The sequence below is a fragment of the Melozone crissalis genome, unplaced genomic scaffold, assembly GCF_028551555.1.
Source record: "Melozone crissalis strain CALT ecotype California unplaced genomic scaffold, PUWL_Pcris_2 ptg000016l_1, whole genome shotgun sequence".
Taxonomy (NCBI): domain Eukaryota; kingdom Metazoa; phylum Chordata; class Aves; order Passeriformes; family Passerellidae; genus Melozone; species Melozone crissalis.
The window spans coordinates 27702649-27727740 of NW_026535794.1; the positions used below are offsets into that span (position 1 = coordinate 27702649).

The following is a 25092-nucleotide window of genomic DNA, read 5'->3' on the forward strand; positions in this document are numbered from 1 at the left end:
TCAGCTGGAGTCTTGCCTCTGAAGGTTTGTATGTTGATGTCAGTTTCTGCCAGAATTGCCATTTCATAGAGTTCCCTCAAGACAGCATTTTCCAACTGTCAGTAACAGCTTGATCTTCTGGGGTAGATCTCCCAGATGGTCACAAATATACAGATGTCATTGACAATATACATTGTGAGCTTCTCTTGTCTGCTTCACTTCTGTTGGGTTGTGTTCTTGACAAATTATAATCAGTACGTTTAACATTTATAAAGAGAAGTGGCATCAAGAAAGGAATTCCTACAAAAGTATGTCAAATGTGGTACAAATGCTCTTCATCAACTTTTGTTGCTCACATAAACATCAATTTAATGTGTATCTATATGCATATGTGGTAGGTCAACCAAAGCTTCTACCAGTTGTGAGTTTTCACAGTTCTATCAAATTATCATTATTAGAAGGAGTTGTCTCAAAGCCAGCAGTCATCTGTTGCTTTCATCAATGGGGAAATCTCATCAAGAAATGTGTACATAGCTCCAAAACTCTAGTGAAAGGAGAATGTTGTTTGTGTGTGCACTTTGAAGTAAAATGGAATGTCTGTATCAACGTCTGTTTCTTGAGTTGTAGAGCTCCGGAGTGAAAATGGCATTGATTAGATTGTGCAACACTTAAAATGAAAATAAAATGCAGATGTGTTCCAAATTGTAGCTCAAAACTAATTTTGAATCGTTCCTTGATGTTTTTAATGGGTGGAATTCTTCCTTGCAGGCTCGAATCAATGCCAGGCTGCAGCAGTACCGTGCCAAGGCGGAGCTGGCGCGCACCACCCGGCCCCAGGCCTGGGTGCCCCGGGAGAAGCTGCCGCGGCCGCTGACCAGCAGCGCTTCGGCCATACGGAAACTCATGCGCAAGGCCGAGCTGATGGGAATCAGCACAGACATTTTCCCAGTGGACACTTCAGATACAAGTTCCAGTGTTGATGGAAGAAGAAAACATAAACAACCAGCTCTCACTGCTGACTTTGTGAATTATTACCTTGGTAGGGTGAAAATAGCTTATTGTTCTCAATAAAAAGAGAACACTTTGCTGCATTGTGCTATGCTATTTCATTGGCTTTTTTATTTTCCCTGTACTTAATTGTATATAGGAGATAAATGTGAATTATGACTTCATTTTAGGTCAGATATATTATTGCTTGTGGTGTCTGTTTACACCGAAACCTTTTTTTTTAAAGACACTTTAGAAAAGAGTAAAATCTTTCAAATATAAACAAAAGACTGAACTGTCTTTAAGAAGGAAGTAGGTAACTTTTGGTATAATATTTTTTCCTTAAATTCTTCTCCATTTTTATGTGGAATAGCATGACCTTTTGACTCTTTGCTAGATGCTGATTGAAGTTCATAGTTTAAACAACTACAGTATTTATGCAGCAAAATACAAATAGACTGTTCATTCTACTCAGTCTGTGTAGTAAACCTCTAGGCCATAGCTTTGTGTCTTAATATTGTTATAGTTTTTTACTTTAGATTGCATCACTTTTTTTAGTGCATAAAACTTGAAAATGTATATTCAAGAGTAGGAAATAATGCCGTTTTCTTTTAAATAGAGAGAAATATGCGCATGATTCAAATCCAGGAGAATATGGCTGAACAGAAGAACATCAAAGATAAGTTAGAAAATGAGCAAGAAAAGCTTCATGTGGAATATAATAAGGTAAAGAAAAAGCGATGATAAACCCTTGTACCATTTTAGTATTGCTGCTATTAGCTTAGATAGAATTTTTCTTTCCATGGAAAAAAATTCGGAGAAAAACATAAGATGCAAACTGTTGATCTTTTAAAAGTAATATTTAAAAACTTATTTTTTCTTTTAAAAATATTCAGTAGTCTGTCTTCTCCCATACAAATAATACTAATTTCTGAAATGTGATATGTTGACTGGACCCAAGTTCTTTAAATGACCCTACTGAGAGCTCCACTAACGAATTGCACATGGACCTGTTTGAACCTGCATGATTCTCTGTTTGTAGCCCCACTTGATCACCGGTAATCTGTGATACTCAAAAGTGTTATTTATTTATTTATGTCAACTACAACTCCGGTTGGGCTTAGGTTTAATGACTTGACTAATTTTTCAGACAGAAATAATCAGTATTCACACCTCCACAGTGTCCTCTGCATGCTTTTTAGGGTATAACAAATCTGAAGCCCATAAATTATGGCTATGCTCTCCCGTAGTGTTGCTAATGTAATTTTTTATGAACTAATCCTTATGATTAAAAAAACTTTTTGCATTTTTACCAAATATTTTAATATTAAGTTATTTTGAAACATAGATATACTGTGCCTTTTGTGACAGATGACATGCTGCAGTTCTTGCTGAATTCAACAGCCTATTAAGTGATAGTTAATAATGTTACTATGGTGTTCCTATTAATTCTTAAGCTGTTTAGTGTGTGTTTTAAGTGAGAACATATGGAAAATGTAGCAGGAGATCCTTGTGAACTGCCCAGGGATGATAAAGGGAAATGAAATTGTGTCTGGGGATTTTAAACAAATTAACAGTTACCTCCCAAAATACACAACCTAACAATTACTTCCAGAAGAAAAAGAAACTTTTTATTTTTTTGCTTACAGCCTTTACTTTTAAATTTTCTTTTTCTGTGAGTGTGGCAAAAGAAAGTTTTGATTTATTTATATGTTCACTTGTTACAATCTTGCTGCCTAAGTAGTGTGGACTTCGCATATAAGATGTTCCTGTATTTTAGTTTTGCTTTCCATTTGACTTTATGAAAACTTATTTCCATGCTGAAATACTTCAATACTTTACAAAGCAAGTGGTTGCTCTGAATTCTTGTTTCATTTCTGTTAAATTAATGAATGGTTCTACTAATCTCAGCTATACTGATATGAGTTTCATTGTTTTTCTAATCCCACAATAAATTAATGCACCCTTGGTAAGTAAGAGGCTGAGTAAATTTTATTTAATAACTCTTAATGGATTTTCATTCCTGTTGCCTATTTTCTTTCTTTTAATTTTTCAGCTTTGTGAGTCCTTGGAAGAGCTACAAAATATGAATGGAAAACTGCGAAATGAAGGGCAAGGAATTTGGGCTCTGCTGGGTAGAATCATTGGACAGGTTGGTTGGTTTTTTGCCCCTCTTTACAGAAAAAAACAGCAGAACAGGTTTTCCAAGAACAGGCCTTTTAGTTTCTGCCACTTCACTTCTATGGCCGAATAAATTTATTTGATTTGATCAGACCCAGGCTTTACTCAGGGGATAATGCTTCCTGATTGAAGTACCTAGACTTCTGCAAACCACCTACTAGGAACATGTAGCCTAATTTTGTTGTTGTAATAGTGTGCTTGTTTGCAAATTCTTTCATTTGGTGTAAGTGATTGACCTGTGATGAACCTTAGCATGAAGCATGAGTTAATCCTACTGGTTTTTATCTCCAGTTGTCTTTATTTACTGTAGGCTTCAAATGATAAGTTAACTCTTTATGGCTTTTATGACATAAAAATCCTTTTAAGTGGAATATGTAATGAAGTGTAATTAGGCAGAGGAGAATGTTTTGATCAAATGAATGTAAATATCTAGGACAACAGAAGATGTGGATTGCTTCCTTTTGACAGCAATTATCTTTGTTCCCATTGATACGGGAAAAAAGAGAAGTGAAAATTTTTGCAGTGTTTTCATACATGTTTATGTCAGAGATATTAAATGTCAATGGACATTTTGGATTTGAGAGGGATATTGCAATGGTTTCCAGTTATGATTTAAGATTGAAGAAACTGTTCACTGTGGAAATGCAGACATAGAATTACTCACAATTTTGGTACACCCTTTATTGCTGTTGAGTTTGTGCTACTGTTCCAAAAACGAACCTTACACTTTCTTTATGCAGTAATAGTTCCTAAGATATGCAGCCTTTTCCTAGTTCCATTTGTCTGCCTACCTCTCCTGCTTGCAAAGAAGAATTCTTGTATAACATATCTTTTAAACCAAGATTATTTTTCCTTCCTTTGAGTAAGTATTCGCAAATACAATTCCTGATGCAAATGTTACTCAATTTGAAAAAAAAGGAAAGAAAAGCTGAGCAGAATTCATTTACACAGCTTGCATGACATTTTTTTCCAGTTGGTTGAACAGATGCAGACCCATGGGGCTGCTGAGAAATGACTTTGATAGATGGTTGCTGTCTGAGAAGCCAGCACACTGCAGATAGTAGAAACCCAACGAGGGTCTTGTCTGCTTTGTGAAGAGCTTGGTCCAATAAGATAATTTTTCTAATTAACCTGTCGAGCACCAGTGTAGCTGCAATGCTGGGGAAAATAAACTGCCTGAGTATTCTGCCACTTGCATGAATCTGCCATTGCTTGTTTCAGCTTCCTAGAGAAATGCATCCTTGTCCATTCCTATATTGGAAGCTTGAAGAAAAATTTTAAAAGCTAGTCTTCTGTGTGTTTCTTACTGACTTGAAAAAATTACTGTAAGACTATTTTACAGAATCATAGTGGGGTAAATGTGTAGCCTGTAAAATAGTTACCTAAGCAATCTCCCACTTGTTATGTGTCTTGTTCTTCATGCATTGAGATGAGAAGAATATTCTTTGAAAGTGTCAAGACTCATGTGTATTGCATTTCTTCAAATCCAATAGAAATTGAACATACCAGCAATTTTACGGGCTCCTAAGGAAAGGAAACCGAGTAAAAAGGAAGGAGGAGCACAAAAGGCATCCACACTTCCGGCAGTACTTTATAGGCAAGTAATTAAATTTTAACGGCATAGATACAGTATCTAGTAATTTATAGTTTCAGGAAAGTGTTCTGAGGAAATTGTTTATTTCAGGTTTTAATTAAAAAATGCTTTAAAGTTGTTGACACATTTTTACTTATTTTTGAAGGCTAAGTTGGATAGTAGTCAATTCTTCACCCTATCACACATGAGTAAAGTTTGGATGTTTTTGCTAATTTGTTAGCAGTGCTTTAAGGACAAAACTGTCTTGTTGCATCTGAAGTAGAAGAGTCCTTTGTTTTTTTTGATGTGAGAACTGCCTGCACTTTGTTCTTTGAATGCTGTCATCTGAGTGGATGATTTTGAGAACAGAGATGATGCTGTTCAGTCACGATTCCTGGATGCACAAAACACTTGTCCATATAAGAATTCTCACTTTTTGCTTGTGTTAAATTTTGCTACTTCTATTTTTTTATTAATTCCCAAGGTTATGAAATGTATTGACTTACTCTGCTGTAGCTTTTTTCCTCTTCCATAAGCGGTGAAGCTACTGACTGGGTTTTTATTAAATGTAATAGGATCCCAGACTGTGACTGTGCAAAATACACACATGTCATCTAGGTTCTTCTTTTCTCACCACAGCTGGGGAGTGACATGGCCTACTGCTTATCTAGAGAGCAGCAGCCAGACATCCAGCCACAGCAAATAGTGTCTTGCCCAGCTAGAAGGCTAAGGGGAAGAGGATGATTTCTACACAAGCAAAAGTTAATTTTAGTGCTGCCAGAAATCTTGAAAATGTGGCAGTGGGCTGAGGATTTGGCAGTTTTGATGTACGCAAATAATTGGAGTCATGCTTCACCAATTCTGTTTCATTCAAATGCACTCAGTTCCTCCCATGTTGTAGTGCAATCAGTGAACACCTATCTTTTCAAAACAACTAAAGTTTCAGTTACACTAAAATAATAACAAAAAGGAAGTGTAATTTCTAATGAGTAACATTGCCCAGCATACCAGCAGCACAGACCTGTTTCAAGGTGGTTGCCTGAATAAGTAAGTGTGTGATTGATTATCAAGATTGGTACTAGCAGCATAATTTTCTGTTTAAGCATTTATCGTATTTTTTTTTCACTTGCCACTGGTATATTTTGCTGAAGTATTGAGTGATTACTAACTTATTAGAAGTCCTCAAAAATTTAATTGTAAGCCATTTTTTGCTAACACTGACTAGTAGCCTTTTATGCTTTTACTGCACATAGGTAGAAGCTCCTTAAAAAAACTCCTCCAAAATTAATCCAAAACATAATTATGCAATTAAATGATAAATTCAAATTGAAGTTGCCAAGTGTTTGTATTAAAACTGGACAATGTGCTGGGGTGTATAGTTTGTTCTTTATGAGTATGTAATTATAATGTTTTTCTGCTGCGTGCATGAAAAGTTGTGGAATTTGCAAGAAGAACCATGATCAACACCTGCTGCTACTGTGTGACACTTGCAAACTTCATTATCATCTTGGTTGCCTGGATCCACCTCTTACAAGGATGCCAAGGAAGACCAAGAACAGTTACTGGTAAGAACACAGTTAATGTGCTGTCCTGTGCTGTCTCTGTACTTAAAGTAGGATGTAAATGTGAACACACTTGCAAATTCTGAGTGGATTACACATTGTTTTAATGCAGTTTGAGGAGTATTTTTATTTTCAGGTTATTAGCAGTGATGTTTCAAGGTTAAAAAAAAGAAGTTATAAAGATTTTCTCATTATTAGCCACTTTGTAAAAATAGGTTATAGCTGTAATTTTCTTGGGTTTTGAATTCATCTGTGGTTGTTATTACTGCAGTATAATAGCAGTAGGAAATTATAGGCTAATACTTTTGGGAAATGAAAGACTTGGTTTTCTGTTTATGGTAGGACTGAGATAAGCAACTCTCTGTTGAGATCTTCAGGCAAATACTTGTAATATTTTTAAATAAACTTGTAAGTAGCTCTGTTTATTGCACTATGGGAAGTATTGGGTTTACTGCTGTCTTAGGACTCAAATGTACAATGACAGATGTTCATAACTGTACTTACTGCAGTTACAGTTCCACAAATTAAAGTTCTTTCATGCTTGTGGAGCAGAACAAAAGCTAAGTTGCGCCGTGGAGAAATGATAAGGTGGCAGAGAATCTGATTTCCAAACTGTCATAAAATTAGCTTGCTCTGCTCTATGGTGTTAGCAGTCTGCATGTTTAAACTGCTCTGAAATGTGTTACAGCAAACTCAGAAACAGTTTGTAGCTGGCAAGAAGTTAGAGTACAGCATCTCGAGGAGTCATTGACCACCTTGTCTGAATGTTAAGGTACAAAGTCAGAAAAGTATAAGAATTTCTTCTAAAACAGTAAAACTATTTTAACAGAAAAAGAGTAGTTTCTGTTTTTCTTCATATGTCTCTAAATTTTCTGTTAAAGAACTTGCATAAAATATTTACTTCAGCCATCATTTTGGCTAGTTTTGAAGATTGTGTGCAGAACAAGATGGCCAGTACATGACATGGGAGGCCTCTCTTTTTTGTATCTTATTGTTACAAAACCTGGATTTACCTCAGTAAATTTAAAAAATGAAAATCTCAAAAAGGTTTTCACCATCACCAATACTTTCCTGAACCTAATTTTCTTTTAATTGTTTAATGTATTGTATTGTTAGACTTTTGATCTCTTTAGTCAAATTTGCCAAGTAGTTATTTTATGTGGAAGCTTTTTTTTATATTTTAAATTTTTAGATAGCTTCTTCATTTACACAGGAGATTTGGTTTTTATTCTGCTTTTTAACAAAGTTGAAAAAGCTCACTAAAAGCTATCAGTACAAAAGATATAAGACTAATTCTCAGTAGGTGTAAAAGGAAGGATAGGTGAGGTTAGGTAGTAAAGCTCTTTCATTTCAAAGCTATAACTTAGCTTTGTTGTAAATTTCATGCTTCAGTTATATCTCAGATCACAAACTTGGCTTTTACTTCTAATTAGCTCAGGCATATTCTGGAGTGTGAGATGATAGCAGACAAATTGAGCTGCATTGATTGCATTCTTTTCATCATTGAACATTCCTTTATGTATTCTTTTCAGGATCAGTGGAGAGCACATAGAACAGACCCTTAATCCAAGTTTGAGTTCAGCAGGTTTTTCCTCCCCTGCTGTTTTGAATACATTTTTTATCTTTTGATTAAGATATGAAGAAAAGGACATATATTTTTTAGATGAGGGCCATGTATTTTCAGATATTTGTATAGGATGTAATAGGAACATAGCAGAAAAATAAAATTGGTGTAGTGGGAAATTCCGTGAAACACTAGGCAGGTTGAAAGACTTTAAGAGTGGTTAAAAACATTGAGTTTAGTTCTTTTTTAAAATAGTAATCAAGAATCAATTGTTTCTTTGTATTTTTCTTTCTATTCCATTATCACTGCTAATAATTTACTCAGAATAGCTAACTTGAGCCCTTGTAAAAGTTTTTATGATTACAGTCATGTACTTTACCAATTTATGTTTATTTAAACAATGAGTACTTTAACATGAGTTTATTCCATCAGCTTCACCTTTTATATTGTGTTTGAGGATGCCAGGCGATACAGGTTATGTGTGTGATGTTACATAGAGTAATTTGTAGTTATAATTTTTATCCATTTCAGGCTCAGCATTTAATAGTTTAAATTACAGTTTACCAAAAAGGGTTTTGAAATTGTTAAATTAAACCCAATAGTATATAAGAGAAAAACTTTAAGCATATTATGTATTTAAAAGCTAATTTGTTGAAGAAAGCACAAATTATATTTTGTTACCTCAGTGTTAAATTTAAAATGAGTTAACAGTTTTAGTCTTAGTGAAATCATAGTAAGAATTTAGACCTGGTGAGCACCAGTGTTTCATGGCTTACTGCTTTAACTGGTTTAAAACACTTAACACTAAGAATTTTCCATGTTTGGAGGTGTAACAGTTTTGTTCAAGGTAACAGAACACCCTGCACTAGTTTGTACCATAGTAAGTTCAAAGCCTGTCCTCATTTCAGATGGATTTGAGATGAGGAGCATAGAAACTATTTTATATAATAGTACATTAAAGCATTAATTTATGCCTGTTTTGATGCTGTGCTTTCAAAGTAGAATCATAGAATATCCTGAGTTGGAAGGATTGAGTCCAACTCCTAGATCAGATTTTTTTAACCATACAATGAAAGGGTGTGGTTTCCTTCCATTTAAAAATTTGTGATTTTCAGTTTCTTAGAAATTCTATTCCTTAAACAATTAAATTTTTTTTTGATTAGCATGTTATCATAATGCTAAGTCTTAGCATTCTTGCTGACAACTTGTGTGGTTTTATACTCCTGACCATTCTGGATGCATTTTCCTGGTAGAGAATGTTCTTAACTGGTACTAAAGCAATGCACAAGTGTTGGCAGACAATATAATGAATCAAAATCTAATTGTACAATATTGGCATTTTCATTAAGAAAATACTTGGCAGCTACTAACAACGATTAGCTTCTTCTGTTGGAATGAGATTGCTGAAAAAAGGTGGTAACTTCTGGTAGCATATGAAATATTGGGGACTGAGATGGACAAAACAAGGACTAATGGTTGTATTAAGGTTGGTTGGTTTTATTTTTGCTCTAGAAGGCCAAGTTATTTTAGTGGTGACTGCTGTGGGGAGTACTGGCCACAGGACAGAATGAGCTGTAGAGTTCCTGGCCAGTAGTTCCATGAACACTCAGGTGGTATCTGGACATTCATTCATATTCCTGACCTTGTTCATTCAGTACTGATCCAGCACCTCTTCATCCTGAGTCACTGGATAATGATATAAAATTATTAACTTGTATAAAGTTAATAATTTTAAATCATGAGTTTTTTGCATTTTAACATACATTTAATATAATATACATTTTTACATGCATTTAATGTAATTTACATATTTATGTATTGTCAGTTGTCCGAATTGAGGGATGTTTAGGTTGTTGCAAATGGCAGATTTTCTTTTTTTTTTTAAACTTTGTAACTTTACACTCTCTAAGGTGCTCTTTGAAGCTTTTTGACAGCTGTATTAGATTCATGTAAACTGCTTTTATCTCCAGAATAAAAGCAGCCCTATCTTTTTTCCACCTCCACCACGTCATTTACATGTGTAATTTATAGAGTCTAGGTGTCATCTTGAAGCTGTGGTCCTTGTTTCTTGTGTTCAAAGTGACTTAATTCCTTGTAAACATTGTGAGAAGTGATTTGTCAGAGAGTGTGTCTGGGAGACCTGTGTCTTCCTTTTGAAAACAAGCTCTGCTTATTTTCCTTTTTAAACACCAAACACCAGTTCCAGTACTGTTTTCTGGAAGCACTGTAGTGGTATTCGCTAAGCAATTTGAATATACTCTTTCCCAACTCACTGCTACTGACTTAAGATGTTTGTGAAATGGGAAGTTATCTCTGATTCTTATACCAAGTTAGATTGAAGAAACAACAAAATCACCCAATTTCTTTTTTCTTCTGTAGGTTGTTAGTGCTTAATCAGACTTTCTGTATGATTAAGAGATTTCAAATCAGTACTGAGAGTTCTTGATGGAACAAACTTCCAGTAATTTAGCAGTAGGCACATTTTAGAAGTAGGCATATTATTGCCTGCTACTGATTTTCCCTGTGGGTCTAGATTAGGCAAGTCTAGACTAAAAGCAAAACAAAACCTGTGTACTGAAAGTTGAGTCTTTGGCACCATTTCTCCTGCTGTTTTGTTTATGCTGCATAGCAATGCTTGCTAATTTAGAGGTAGGCAAAGATTGTTGCAGTAGTTCTGAAGGTGACCTGCTGTGGCAGGTTCACTGCTTGTCCTTGAAGAGCTGAAATTAAGTGAGCATGACTGTGTCACAGCCAAAAAGAAGTCATGTGGCTGTTTCCTATTACTGTATTGGGATTAAACAGCAGAATGGGAAGAGTACTTCAAATTCAAGAACCGTGTTGGAATAAACTATAAGAAGAGCTGAAAAGAGATTGTTTCCAGAGTGTGTATCTGTAGTAGCATTTCTGTGGCTCTATGGGAGCTAACAGACAAACTGCTTTGTCTGTTTTGTAATAGGGATGGGAGGACATGGTTGACTATAACAGTAGAGCCTATTCTGGTAAATCAAGAGGTTGCTTGTAAGTTGATGTTTATAACTCCTTTCCCCCTTTACCTTTGATATATTTGTTATATAAAGTTTTGTTACGTGATTCACACAACACTCTCACTTCCATCATAGTATGATTTTGCTTTTCTTTTCTAGATCTAGGGTTTTTGTAATTTTGATTGCATTTGATTTTTGACTGCTTTCACACTTGCACAACCTGTTTCAGAGCAAGCTTGTTCATAAAAACAGAATTTAAGTAAGTTGAATGCAGTACCTCATCTTTTGGTCAAGATGTTTAATGTCTTCCTCAGTAACATAAAAATTACAATGCTTCACAAAGATATTTAAATAGGATAATAGTGCAGCTTCAGGATTTTAGTGATCTGCATGGGTATTTTCTACAGAACTGTCTGAACCTAGGTAGCAGAAAAATGGTGTCTTTCCCTTGTAATAACAGAGATAAAGAAGAGGAGTTATTTAAATCATACAGGCAGAGTGGTAGATCCAAGAAACTGGATTCTCCACTCCAAATACTGTTGTAAAACCCTATGACTATTTGTTTCTCTTTTAACAGTGTCATTTTTAGTGCAGCTCTTAAGTTATGGAGGCTTTTTCTTTAATTTATACATGGCACATATTTTTACCAAAATAAATGCTTTTTAAGAACAGCTCATAGAATTTTTGAGCATTTTCATAGAAATTGCTTACATCTGCATGAGCAGATCATAGTAATTACTTTCAGTTGTGCTTTCCAGTACATAAATTAATGACATGACTGATTCTGCAGTGTTATGGAGGGCCATGCTCTCTGATGCTTGCTAAATAGAAATTCACCTTAAAGCTGTGGGTTGGACTGCTTTAAGAACAATGCATCTTATGAAAATAAAGAAACTCAAAGTAACTTATAGCTAAGCAGACATGGAAGATTATTGGAGAGAATATTTTTACTTAAAGCTTCTCTCTCCTTCATCACTGGAGTGCCTTTCTCCATAATATCTTAAAATAATAGGAGTTTGGTCTATATGTGCCCTTATTGACTTTAGTGTATGTGGATACATATTTGTGTGTGTATATTCACACAAATTTATGCAAACATATAACTGTAGAAAGTGACACTGTGAAAGCTGTTGTACCTTATATTTTTCTATATTCTAGTGTCTTAAGTCCTGGAGGTGTTAACAAGTACTGTGTGTGTAGCAAAGTGAGACTTGTAAAGAGGAATGTGCTCATTTTATCAAGCACAGAGAACAAAACTCCAAGTAAGCTACTCCCTTTTGTCCCACCCCTTCTGATAATGGAGGAGCAATGGGGACAGATTTACTAAAGCAAATAATAACCACAGACAGTATTAAATGCAAAAGGTATATGAGATAGAGAGGGTGTTTCACACTAAAGGGTATTCACCTCTGGGTGCAAAAACAGTGTTTCCCAAAAACAGTGCTGCTGGACAAAGGCTTTAAGCTGGACAAAGCCCTTGCAGCTTAGCCTTCCCCTTCCCCAGTGTGAAGAAAGCAGCAAAGAGCCAGGCTGAAACTCAGAAGCCAGATCCCAGGCATTGTGCTTCCCGTTGGTTTTCCCAGAGCGCAGTGCTGGGTTGGGTTCAGCAGCATTTGCCCAGCTTGACTCGGTCCCACGCGCCCGGCACTGGCACCCCTGGCACTGCCAGCTCTGGCCGCGGTTTCGGGCTCTGTCCGGCTGTTTCTGCAGCATCAGCTCAGCAGGGGCTTGGGATGCAAAAGGGGACCAACAATGGTGGAGAGAGGTCTGGGGCCGGCTCATGCCAGCACCTTCTCTCTGGAGAGATCCCAGCAAGATGGCAGATTTTCTCTTTTTGGTGCTCGGCTCTTGCTGCCGAACCCACGCCCCCAGTGATGATGTGCATGGTGGGGAATTAAACAGTGCTGAAAATTCCATCCCCCTTTGCTCTGTAACCAGAGCAAGGAGGAAGAATACAGGACTATATTGTCGTATGCTGGCCCCAGACTGTTTGAAAAGGATATAAACTGTCTTCCTTGTGCTTTGGCTTTTCATAAAGACTCCATACTTACATGAGAGAGGGGAGAAACTGTTATCTTTCCTGCAATCTACCCTGTTCTTCTGCTTTTCTAGACCAGCAAATATTTCAAGTACTTTCATTGGTCTTATTCACCCTGTCTTAAGTTCTTTTGAGATAAGAGGTAATAAATGTTTTTAACATTGCAATGTAGCCACAATTCTATAAAATTTACATATGGAAAAGTTAAAGGAGAAAGTTCTTGAGTTAGTCAGGGTTGCACTGATCTGTTACCCAGTCCATGACTAGATTCCCTCTGTTCTGACTTGGTAGCCACTGGTCTGTGTAGCAAACCATGGTGACTCCTGGTGTCTTTTGGTATAGTTAGGAGAGATCTGAGACTGTACTGCTTGGATTACTTTGAAAGAACTAAAAAACATAGAAAGTTGATGGACGTGATATTGTGTTAGCACTCACTTGAAGTTCACAGGAAAACTATTCCTGTTGAATGTGTAAATTGCAACAAATAAACTCAAATACAACATGTGTATCTGACTTTGTGCTTTTGTTTATATAGGATGGATATGCCTTCTTGTTGGAAATGTGTATTAAAATTTAACGTCAAATAATTAAATGCATGGGGTTTTTGTTTTGTCTCCTTCCAAAGCAAATTTGCTCTATCATTTAGATAATTTTAATGTGCTAATCCCTGTTAATGCCAGTTAATAGCACAAGATTATGTTGATTTTTTTTTGGTTGGTATTATTAAAAAAAATGTTTAATAGAAGAACAGTGATGAATTGGACTTTATTTGAATGGACTTGTAATTTTTTGAATTGGAAGTGTAGTGTGAGAAGTAATTAAAACTGGCTCTTCCAGTGAATATAATGCTTTTACTGAACATCCACATTTATGACTTGCATAAAATGATTTTTTGCAAATAAAACCAAATCCTGATGAATTCCTGTCTTGTCAATAGAATTACTTTAGAATCCCTAATTTTTGTATTTTTTTCAGAAACTCAGTAGGCTTTTTTTTTTTTTTTCAATTTAGTGTTCCAAGTTTGTTAATATATGTGTTTAGCTTCTTTATTTGTAATTTTCTCCTAACTATTTTTTTCAGATTTAAAACCCACTCCCTTAGGGAATGCATATTAAAATTTATTTTCGTGAAAATCATGTCCTCCAAATCCCTGCCACTAAAGCATACTCTTATTGGAATGAATTGAGCAGCGTGTCATTGTAAAGATTAACAACCTGATCTGGTGGAGGGTGTCCCTGCCCATGGCAGGGGGGTGGGAGCTAGATGATCTTTAAGATCTCTTCCAATCCAAACCACTGTATAATTCTATAATTAAACTGCAGCAGCAGCTACAGTAATTAATAGATTAGAGATCAGTGGGCAGCTTTAAAAATGAAGATGTGGTAGAATGAAAATAATGAAATAGGGAGCATTTTTCCTGAAGATTAATTCCTACTTTCAGAATCTTGGTTTTCAAAGTTAAGTACTGTCAGGAAAATAAGAACATCTTACTTGTGTTTTACTTGGTTGCTTAAAATGTACATTTTAGATGTCCATTTGATTTCTTGACTTTGACTTTTGAATTTATCTTAAACACAAAACTTCAATATGTTTCTTTTTCTGCTCTTGTGACTGCAGTCTTAAAAGAAAATCTTCTGCTTTGCAGGCAATGCTCAGAGTGTGACCAGGCAGGTAGCAGCGATATGGAGGCTGATATTGCCATGGAAACCTTACCAGATGGGACCAAAAGATCAAGGAGGCAAATTAAGGAACCAGTGAAATTTGTTCCCCAGGATGTGCCAACAGAACCGAAGAAAATTCCAATCAGAAACACGGTAAATGATGGTGGAGGTGATGTGTTGAGGCTCATATTCATAATAATATTGTTTCACATGACCTACATTGTGGACATTTTGAATTGAGGGATTTCAATTAGATTGATGTTCTCTTTTTGTTATGTATTCCATTTTCTCATTTTAGTTCTTTTTTAGTTGTGGTAAATACTGTTTTGCTAAAATAGAAAGCTGGGATAAACGGTACTTAACTGAAGAGCTGTACAAGCTTAAGAAAAAATTCAGTTTGCACTTAAACTTAGCTTTAATAGCTGTTCTTCACTGTAGTAGTAAGGACACTTGTTAGGGTAGATTTAAAAATATTGAATTATAGCTGTAAAATAATTGGTAATTTCCTTATCTACAGGCAGCCTGCTGATTGGCTGCACATTTTATGACTGTCACAAGACCCTGTTATTTCAGTTTGTTTGGCTTCCTAGTCTTACTAGTCACTGTATATTTTGTTAAACTTTCATGGTGGATAGAATTTTGAGAAGACAAGCAAAACCTCTTGCTTCCTGTACTGATGAAATATTTAGCATCTTTCCTTCCTTTGAAAGCAGTGCTTTATTATTGATCACTGTACACTTTTCCTTAAGTTTTTCTCTCCTACTTGTTCAGAAAACAAGGCTTTTCATGTGTGATGTGTCATACCACCTTTAAAAAGAACATAAAAATATCAAAGGGCATTTAGGTCCAGGTTATGGGATGAGTAGTGTTCCCATATCCCTTCAGACATAAGTGGTTCATCTTCCAGTATATTTCTTAATATCAGGAAATATTGCAACCTCTCACATTAGAGTTAGATAAACTTCATCTTTCATGCAGCACAACTTTATTTTCTTCATAAAGCTTTTTAGACATTTTATGATTATACTAGCAGATACCTTACTTAATGTACACTGATAGGATTAAGCAAGTATTTTCCTGACCCAGTCTTAAATGTTTGTTTTAATTTTGGGCCACAGCATTGATTTACCTAATGGCTTCTCTTTCCTTGTCTGTGACTCAGAACTTTAGGAATGACTCAAGCCAAGCTGATTAATTTAGCTCAGACTGTTAGGAGTGTGAGTAATCCAAAATTAAATTTTGAGAAACTTCTTTATTTTCCTCATTGAGGCAAAGTACCCTTTCTCCTAAAGCATAAGATCTCATAGAATCTTACAGCTGCCTGGGTAGGTTGAACTTAGTGTTGTTATGCTTATGTTCATACAGAAAGAAGACTTGCCTGCTGTTCTGCTTACTGAACCCTTTGTATCTGATATCCCATTTTTCTTCTTTCTTTCTCTTCTCTCTTTTTATACCTGATGTAGTGCTCTTAGGGTGTGGAGAATCATGATTCTGGGACTAAAGAGAACTAAAATTATTGCAGGAAAGACATTCATAGTTGTAATAAAAAAAGGAGTAATATATGCCATTGTTCAGAAATCCATAGGAATACAAGATTGATTTGTTCTAAAGCCTATGTAATAACTGCCAAAGTTCTTCTCTGCAAAATGGAGACAAGTCTGATTGCTCTGAAGTGTTTCCCTCATGCTGTGGTGTGTTACATAATATATCTACACACATTGTAGTATGTAATAAAGAGATTAATTGACTTTCTGTGGCATACTGTGTTGTCACTGTATGGTGTTACACTGTGGAAAAACACTGCTATCAGTCTAAGATTTTGTTCCTCTGCTTGAAATTTGGTCTTTGTTTCAGTTCTCTCCAGTTCTCTGCTTTTCTTCAACATACAGATTTTCAAGATAACATCTTTGCTGCCCTGTCAGCAGGGCTTCTCTGTAAAAGAGAAACATTGACCACTGACTGTTTCCCCCTCCAGTGATTGGCCCCTTCTGGGTAGCTCCCCCAGTTTATATACTGAGCATGATGTTGTGTGGTGTAGAATATCCCTTTGGTCGGTTCAGTCAGGCTGTCATGGCTGTGCTCCCTTCCAGCTCTTTGTGCAGCTCTTCCCTGGCAGAGCATGAAACACAGAAAAGTCCTTGATTTGAGGTGTACATAACTTAGCAACAGCCAGAACATCCATGTGTTATCAGCATTATTCTGTCAGCATTGCTGATACCAGGTTAGCTCAGCTGGTCAGAGCATGGTGCTAATAACGCCAAAGTTGTGGGTTTGATCCCTGTATGGGGCATTCACTTAACAGCTGGGCTTGCATGATCCTCATGGATCCCTTCCAACATAGAATATTCTGTGATTCTCATACTAAATCCAAACATACTAAATCCTAGAGCATTATACCAGCTACTAATAAGAAAATTAACTCTATCCCAGCCAAAACCAGACCATCTGACCAGAGACCTGTGACAATTGGAGCACACTAGCGTTCACAGCTTCTGCATGACATTAGAGACTCAGTTTCCTTCTGTAATTTGGAAGTGTGAGAGGACTAATACTGAAGCAGATTAGCAGGGTCTGGACTGGTGCTTCTCCTTTGTACAGTTCTCTACATTAATTGTGTGCCAGAACAGTGTTTTGTATCCTAATGCTAGATAAGCTTTCTAAAGAACCCTGTGAGTGCTCTATGTATTTCTATGTCTTACCTTTCAAATATTTCACAGTATATGTATATAGACTCATAGATTCACAGAATGTTCTGAGTTGGAAGGGGCTCACAAGGATCACTGAAGTCCAGCTCCTGGCCCTGCATGGATCAGCTCCAAGAACTGATCCATGTGCCTGAGAGCGTTGTCCAAACACTTCCTGAACTCTGTCAGGCTTGGTGCTGTGACCACTTCACTGGGGAGCTGTGCCAGAGCCCAACCACCCTCTGGGTGAAAAACCTTTTCTTAATATCCAACCTAAGCTTTCCCTGACCCAATTTTAGGCCATTCCCTTGAATGTTGTCACTGGTCACCAGAGAGAAGAGATCACTGCCTGCCTCTTCTCTTCCCTGTGTGAGGAAGCTGGAGACTTCAATGAGGTCTCCCCCTCCCCAGGCCAAACATGCCACTCCTTTAATGTCTTCCCCTCTAGGCTTTTGCCATCTTTGTAGTCCTCCTTTGAACTTTTTCTGATAGCTGTAATAGCTTTATCTTTTTTATATCACAGTGCTCAAAACTGCACACAGCACTTGAGGTGAGGCTGCCCCAGTGCTGACCAGGGTGGGACAATCCCCTCCATTGCCTGGCTGTTGATGCTGTGCCTGATGCCCCCCAGGACATCCCCCCAGGAGGCCCTCCTGGCTGCCAGGGCACTGCTGAATTATGTTCTGCTTGCCATTGACCAGGACCCCCAGGTCCCTTTCTGTGGCACTGCTCTCCAGCCTCTCCTTCCCCAGTCTGTCCATACATTGAGGGTTGCCTTGTCCCAGGTGCAGATTCTGGCCCTTGTTAAGATTGATACAGTTGGCAATTGCCCAGATACCTCATTTAGGACCCTCTGCAGGGTCTCTCTGATTTTGAGGGAGTCAGCAGCTCCTCCCAATTTAGTATAATTGGCAAGCCTACTTAGTATATCTTCAAGTCCTGTGTTCAAGTGGTTTTTGAAGATGCAGAGAAGAATTGGGCCTAATATGAAGTGCTCTGGAGCCTCACAGTGACAGGTCACCAATCTGATGTCACCCCACTCACTATAACCTAAGGAAATCAAGTTGGACAAGATGAACTTTCCCCTTATTAAGCTATGATGGTTCTGACTGATGATTTTGTTGTCCTTCGAGGGTTTTTCGGTATCTCCCAGAAAAATCTCCATAATTTTACCAGTCATTGAAGTGAGACTGACAGGCCTGTAGTTTCCAGGGTCCTCCTTGCCCTTGAAGACTGGGATATTTGCCAGCTTCCAGTCAACTGGGACCCCTTGGATTCCCAGGACTACTCAAAAATCATCAAAAGAAGTTTTGTAATGACATCAGACAGTTGAGTATTCTCTAATAAGGCCCCATCAGGCCCCATAGACTTACCAGCTGGAGCAGTGAATCCCACACAAATTCTGGGCTGACTGGGAATTCTGCATTCTCACAACCATGGTCTTCAGCTGAGGGCACTGGGACCCCCTTAGCCTGTTGTTGCTGTTGAAGACAGAGGCAAAGAAAGCATTAAACATCTCTGCCTTGTCTGTGTTTCTCTTTGTGGGAAGACAGAGAGAAAGCCCAGCCATTTGCACTCCATTGTTTTGGAGACAGCAGCTATCATATTGTGCATTAAAATGTAACTTAAGTTTACAAGACCTTTCTGATTTTGAACTTCCCTAGACCAAATAAGTGAATATACAAGGGTAAATTTAAACATACCATACTTTTACTCTGTACAAATGACAAATGAATGTAAATAAACAAGACATTAAGCTTTATACTTAATTCTTTTGTATAGTGGCTGTATTTGCAGACAGAATTTAATGAATTGTTTATGCTTTATACATTTCAAGCCATATGTAGAGACCATTTGAAGATTTTTTGCATTTCGGTGCATAGCTTTTAAAGCCAGGTTTATTTAAAATCGTTATAATTTTATCTTTATCATTCCAATTTCACACTTTTATAAGCATCACAAATCATTATTTCTGCTGCTAAATAATTTCACAAAAATTAATAGTTAATGATTAGCAAATAACTAAGATAAATCAATAGCTAATTGCATAAACCAGATATCTATTAACACTTTCCTTATATTTCTTAAAATCTGAATATGTTTTTTAACATTTGCTTTTCTAGCCTGTACCATTTCTTTCACTTTTTTTTCCTCATAAATATTATAGAATAGATTGTTTCTATGGAAAATACTCTAAAGAGATGCAAATAGCATTTCTCAGGAGTAAATTGAGAGATTAATGGTTTTACTCTACTCAGCTAGGTATGGACAGATTTTCAGAGTCTATTTGAGGTGATCTATATTATAAAAACACAGCTTTTAAAAATCTCTCGACTTCATTTACTATCCTAGAATAAAAAAGAATACACAGATTATTTTTTTATCAAACATGTCATTGCTAAAGTAGTTTTGTTAGCCTGATGTCTTACGTTTGCAAAATAAAGGTTTTCCCTTTGTCCTTTTTTAAAAATGAACTTAAGTATACTTTTAAAGATTTCATAACCCATGCTTTTCCTACAATGTATGCAGTTGTCTGGAAGTATGATGCAGTTCCTGTATGTCATATACATACAACATCTTCTAAAGCAATTTTGTGCTGCTGGGGCTGGCTGTGTGCTCTAAGAGTGGAAGGGACACTTGGTGTGTTCTTGGAAGTAGTGTGTTGTGAATATTCGATCTTCCAATATTCCGTCTTTGTGTTGTTGAATATTCCACCTTCCAATAAATGCTGTCAGAGCCTGGTACACTTAATGAGGATATTAAAGGGTTTTTTTGTGTGGCTTGTTTTGTGGAAATTCCATTTTGAATTCCTTTTTATTGAGAAGCAGGTATCTACCCAGTGTTATAAAGGTGAAATTAAAGAATTTTGGTAACTTAATTGTTGAAGCCTGTAAATGAAATATTCTGATGCTCTGATACCAAACTTATTTTTGCTATTTGAAACCTGAAAATCTTTTTTCTGTAATTGCATTGTATATAATCCAGAGAAACACACAGTAATTTTTCTGTTTAACAGTAAAAAATCTATGTTAGTTATGATTTTGACATACAGAATTTAAAGATTAATTGCTGTCAACTGAACATGTGTGCTCTAGAAAAAAATCGGTATTCAGTCAACTTTCTGAAACTTAAAGTTTTCATTACAATGAAAGTTGTAAAATAACTTTGTTTTCTTTATCAATTAATAGAAAAGCTCAACTGAGGCTATGACACCGTAACATCATAAACGTCACAAATATATAAACTAATTATTTCAGCTTGCCGAATACATGGATACATGATAATGTAGGACTCTCTTTTGGCTTCAGGTCAAATTCAGAATAGAGTGAAGTAAGATCTAGCTCTTCCACGATGCTTGAAGCAAATGGAGTGTATCAATTTGACTTTTTTTTTCCCCTTCTTTGTTTTGTTTTGCTTTGTTTGGAGTTTGGGGATTGTTTTAGTTGGTTGGTTTGATTTTTAAGAAAGCAAGAAAGAAAAAAAAGACCTGCAGATGAAAAATGACTTGCTTTTCATGCAGCAAAGGCATGGAGAAATGAATGTATTCCAAATGGTATTCCAGTGGTGTCAATACTGGTCTCTCTGTAAGTAAAGGTAACCAGTGTATCTGTCAATTCTGCAAATAAGTTCTCGTAAGTTGAGTTTTCCAGGAAAGAATCACTTGTTTTATCAACACCTGAAAACTGAGGTTTTCTGGCCTCCTTGTCTTTCTGCTTCTGTTTCAGTTCTTTAAACATGTACTTTGGAGAAAATTAGTGTTAAAAAGGATAGAAGTCAATCCTGCTCTTTCTCAAATTCTGTCACTTATTTCAGCTTGAGAAACAGTAGTTACAAATTATTTGATAGACTCAGTGATAGTTTTGCTTGACAGCAGGAATGTTGCAAAATTTTTGATTTTCTAGGAAAAAAGTTCTCAAGACAATGGAAGCTAAAAAAGAAATAGAGAAAAATTGTAATTCTATGTAATTAAGCTTCATGGTTGACTTGTTTCTTTTTATAATCATATTTTGATTAACTGCTGTTTCTTTTCATCTGACAGTTCCTTTTTATTACTGTCATTTTCCTGGAAAATTTAATAATTATTTCGGAGATATTTTTTGAATAGTAGCGATATATACCATTTAAGATACTCACTTTAATCTGTACTGAACAAGTGTGCCATCTGGTGTCTACATGGCAGTCCTTACCTGTCTTTGAAATTATTTTATGTCTATGGGGTGCCATCAGTTGAACATTTCTTCTGCCTTTTAACAAAGCAAAGGGAGTCAAAAGGATTTTTTCTGCAACTGGATTCATCATAACCTTTTCATTGGCAGAGGAAATTTGCAATTTCTAATTTTTCATAAGGAATAGATGACATCATGAATTAATAATTGCTGTCTTGGCAAAATGATCATGGTCAATGTGTAACAGGATAGAGAACATATTATCTGTGCAGTTTCTACCTGTGTGGCTTTTTTACAGGCTTTTGTGATTTGTTTTATGCACGCTGTTGATGGTGCGCTGATTTCGTTAAGTCACTTTTTTAGTAGAGTGAGTTTCCTCACTTCCATTTTCTGAGTGTTCTGTTTGGCTTGTGTTTCATATCAGAGTTATCTTCTGTTCTGTAGTGGTGTAATTCCCCTGCGTTGACCTCTTTGTTTGGAATGATTATATAGCATTCTAATGTTTACTGATTTTTTTTGTTTATTTGTTTTTGGATTATCCTTAGCAGTATATGATAAAGGCTGCATAAGTGAGATGGTTGAGTTTTGGAGGTTTTTGATATGTGTTATATCTATCTATGAACCATAGTTTGATAAAAGGTAAAAAAACAAACTGTGGAAGTACATCATTAATGTCAGTATGTCAGCTACAACTTGATATAAGATAGAAATGCAAATGTCTGAAGAATTTAGATAGGATCCAGAATTAAATCATGGCTGTAATCTTGTACTGATCCTCTTTGCTGTGCTTGTCAGCATGTGTAAAAGACAGCTGTGTGTCTTTTTCAAGTAGTCACTGTAGCCACAGGTCTGGCAGGGAAATATAAGTCAATATGTGCTGATGTTTCTGACAAGAAGTGTGACGTTTATAGATCTCCAAAAATCAAAGCACCTAAAGCGCTTCACATTTTGCCCTCTTAAAACACAAAACAACTCCTGCAGACTTTCTGCAGAATAAGGAAATTACTGTAGTACGAGTAGTTTTGAAAGTCAGATGTATCTTAAATATCATTGTAGTCCAATACCTGCTACATTTATATTTTCTTTCTCAAGGAATGTTTTGAAAAAACTCAGAAATCACCATTGATCTTCTGAAAAACTGTGACACATGAGATCAAATACAGAACCATACTAGTTCAATTTATGTGGACTTGAACCTTTGCCACTGACCACAGTTGTTTTCAGTATTTCATATTCTTTTCCATGTATTGTTAACATTGTTAACTCCTCTATATCTTCTTGTGAAAAACAAGAAATTAAATAGGTGACAGCATGCACTTTTATCCTCTAGGATCACTTCAAAAAAAAAGCTCATGAGGAGCAAATACTTCTGACTTTTGGGTGTCACCTCTCCTATTTTGGTTGGTTTACAAGTTCTGGATCAATCGTGTTGGGCTTTTTCTTCCAAATGGCAAAACAGAAGTGCTCCAAGGGAACATCCTGCCTTCTATTGCTCTCTTTGGATTAACTGGTTTAAGGCACAAACAGTGAAACATAACAATGAGGTTTGGTGACAGCCATAGTGGTCTTGGGTCATGTGGGCACCCTTTCTGTCCTGTTCACCATTGTGCTTTCCCACCTGGAAGCTAACATGTCAGCTTGTGGCATCTCTTAGTGATGCCAAACAGACTGTTTCCTTTGCAGCTTTGCTTTGCTGCTTTGTTTCCTTTTGCAAACATTCTGTCTCCTTTCAACAACTATAGGGTTCATCCTAGGCTTTATTTGTTGTTTACAGATGTCTTTCATTTGTCTCATGTGTAGAATTTATTTTTCTGAGAATATTCAAAATCTTTTAGTTAATGCATTATCTAATCTTCTTCATTTTATGTCTTTCATATTGTTGCTTGTAAACAAAAATACAAAATGTAAGCATTCACTTCCAGCTTTTCCAAGTTCAAAATGGAGACTGTCACTTCAGTCTTTCTTCTTCTCCTACTTTTAGGTTTGAACCCATTGTTGATCACACTTTCCCTCAGCATATTTTCATTCCATTTTGGACCGTGTTCTTTAATGTTGTTATTTTTGAAGTGTCTTGAGTTCACTATTTCCTCCCATGCATTACCCTGTATCCGTCATTCATTTAATTTATGTCACATTGTGTCATTTATGACTTCATCATTCATTATTCATTGACTGTGTTGGTATTCTGTTTTTTAGCCATTTAAGTCATGATTCTTTTAATTCCCTATGCCAACATGCAAGTTTCCACTCTGTAACAGCAGAATGCTGCACAGCTTATATGGATACTTTTGTGACACAAAACACAATGGCTGAAAGAAACCAATTTTTTATCTTTCCCTTGGCTGGGGAAGTGTATGCTCTAATTCTCCTGTTTTTTCTTTGTTTTTTCCAAGGCTTTCTCTAACCTTCTTTCTTAATTGTGCTTTGTTTCTTGCATTCTATATTGTAGAGAGATACATATTTTATGGAGTATTGTAGAAACTGTCAACTTAGATAATTACAAATTAGATTAGACAGAATGATCCAATGTTGGACCTTTTCCTACTGCTCTTTCTTTCCAGATTTAATTGCTGTTTGCATGCGATGCCCACCACTGCTTCTCTCTAGGGACTCTTGTGATGTTTTGTGTGAATTTTTAAAACAATAAGCAAGAGAGGTAGGATTTTATCTTCTCCAACTATTAAATGAAAAATCAGGAGTTAATGAAATAACTGAAATAAGTGAAATGGGGAATGCTTTAATACTGTGGGATTGTTCTCTAACTTCCACAGATAGTAAACCTTGAACTAAAAGACAAAAAAGGACATTGCCAATCTTTAAGTTTCATTTATACAGAACATTGCTCTTTTCAGAGGACAAGCCTTAAAATTGCTATGAAGGGTAAACCTTTGGTAAGATATTCTTGGAAAAGATGGCTTGCTTTCATCTTGATGATTTCATTGAATCAAACAGTTCCATTTCTTTACCCCAGGAAAATAATCTTACAGGATTTTAAAGAGTTTCATTAGCAGTTTATTTGATCAGGTGTGTCTTTCCCCTCAAAATGTTATGCTAAAAGAGACTAATAAGAAGAATTTAATCTATTTTATCTTTTGCAATTTTAACTTTTTTATCAAAGTGTTTCTTTTGTTCTTATTTAAAAATAATTCTGTTTTATGCTGGCATCTTAGTTTTAATTCCTTCACCTTTCTTGGTCTGCTCAGATTACTTTGGGTTGTATTGCTAATGAAATAAGGTACTATTTTTCCCTTTCAGTTCACTGTAAAATATGTTCTTTGTGATGCAGGAGCTAAATGTGTTTATTTAAAATAATTACAAGTTTTAACTTGATTTTTTAATGAAAATAAGTTAGTCATTTGTCTACTACTATAGTAGCATTGCCTTTAGTAATTGGTAGACACATTATTGCAATATTTGATTGAGAGCTATTTATGCCTCAAGGTGATAAAATGTTGGAGTGTTTTTTGGAGCAGCTGAATGGGAAAGATGAGGCCTGAGTATGGAAAAGGTTCTCACTTTAGCTGGGGAACACACGGAGAACTTTGGGATACATTGGGCGGTACGGTTTAGATGCACTGGAGAAGAAGTTAAGTCACTAGAGAAGGGGAGGAATAGAAATATTGTTTCAGGAGGTCAAATTTTATTAATTCAACTGGTTTTAGTGTCAATTCATTCCTTTATTTGAATTATTTCACCACCATAATTGTGAAAGA

At 36.1% G+C, this 25092-nt stretch overlaps 1 protein-coding gene across 4 annotated transcripts in view; it reads left to right on the forward strand.

Moving 5' to 3' along the window:
- The window catches only part of PHF14 (PHD finger protein 14), a 160712-nt gene that overhangs the window by 38877 nt on the left and 96743 nt on the right, over positions 1-25092 (forward strand). For all 4 annotated transcript variants that reach the window (XM_054273575.1, XM_054273576.1, XM_054273577.1 and 1 more), the window contains 6 exons: positions 748-1018; positions 1586-1692; positions 3023-3118; positions 4641-4744; positions 6154-6285; positions 14514-14682. In XM_054273575.1, coding sequence (XP_054129550.1) covers positions 748-1018; positions 1586-1692; positions 3023-3118; positions 4641-4744; positions 6154-6285; positions 14514-14682 — 879 coding nt within the window. The remainder of the gene's footprint in view (positions 1-747; positions 1019-1585; positions 1693-3022; positions 3119-4640; positions 4745-6153; positions 6286-14513; positions 14683-25092) is intronic.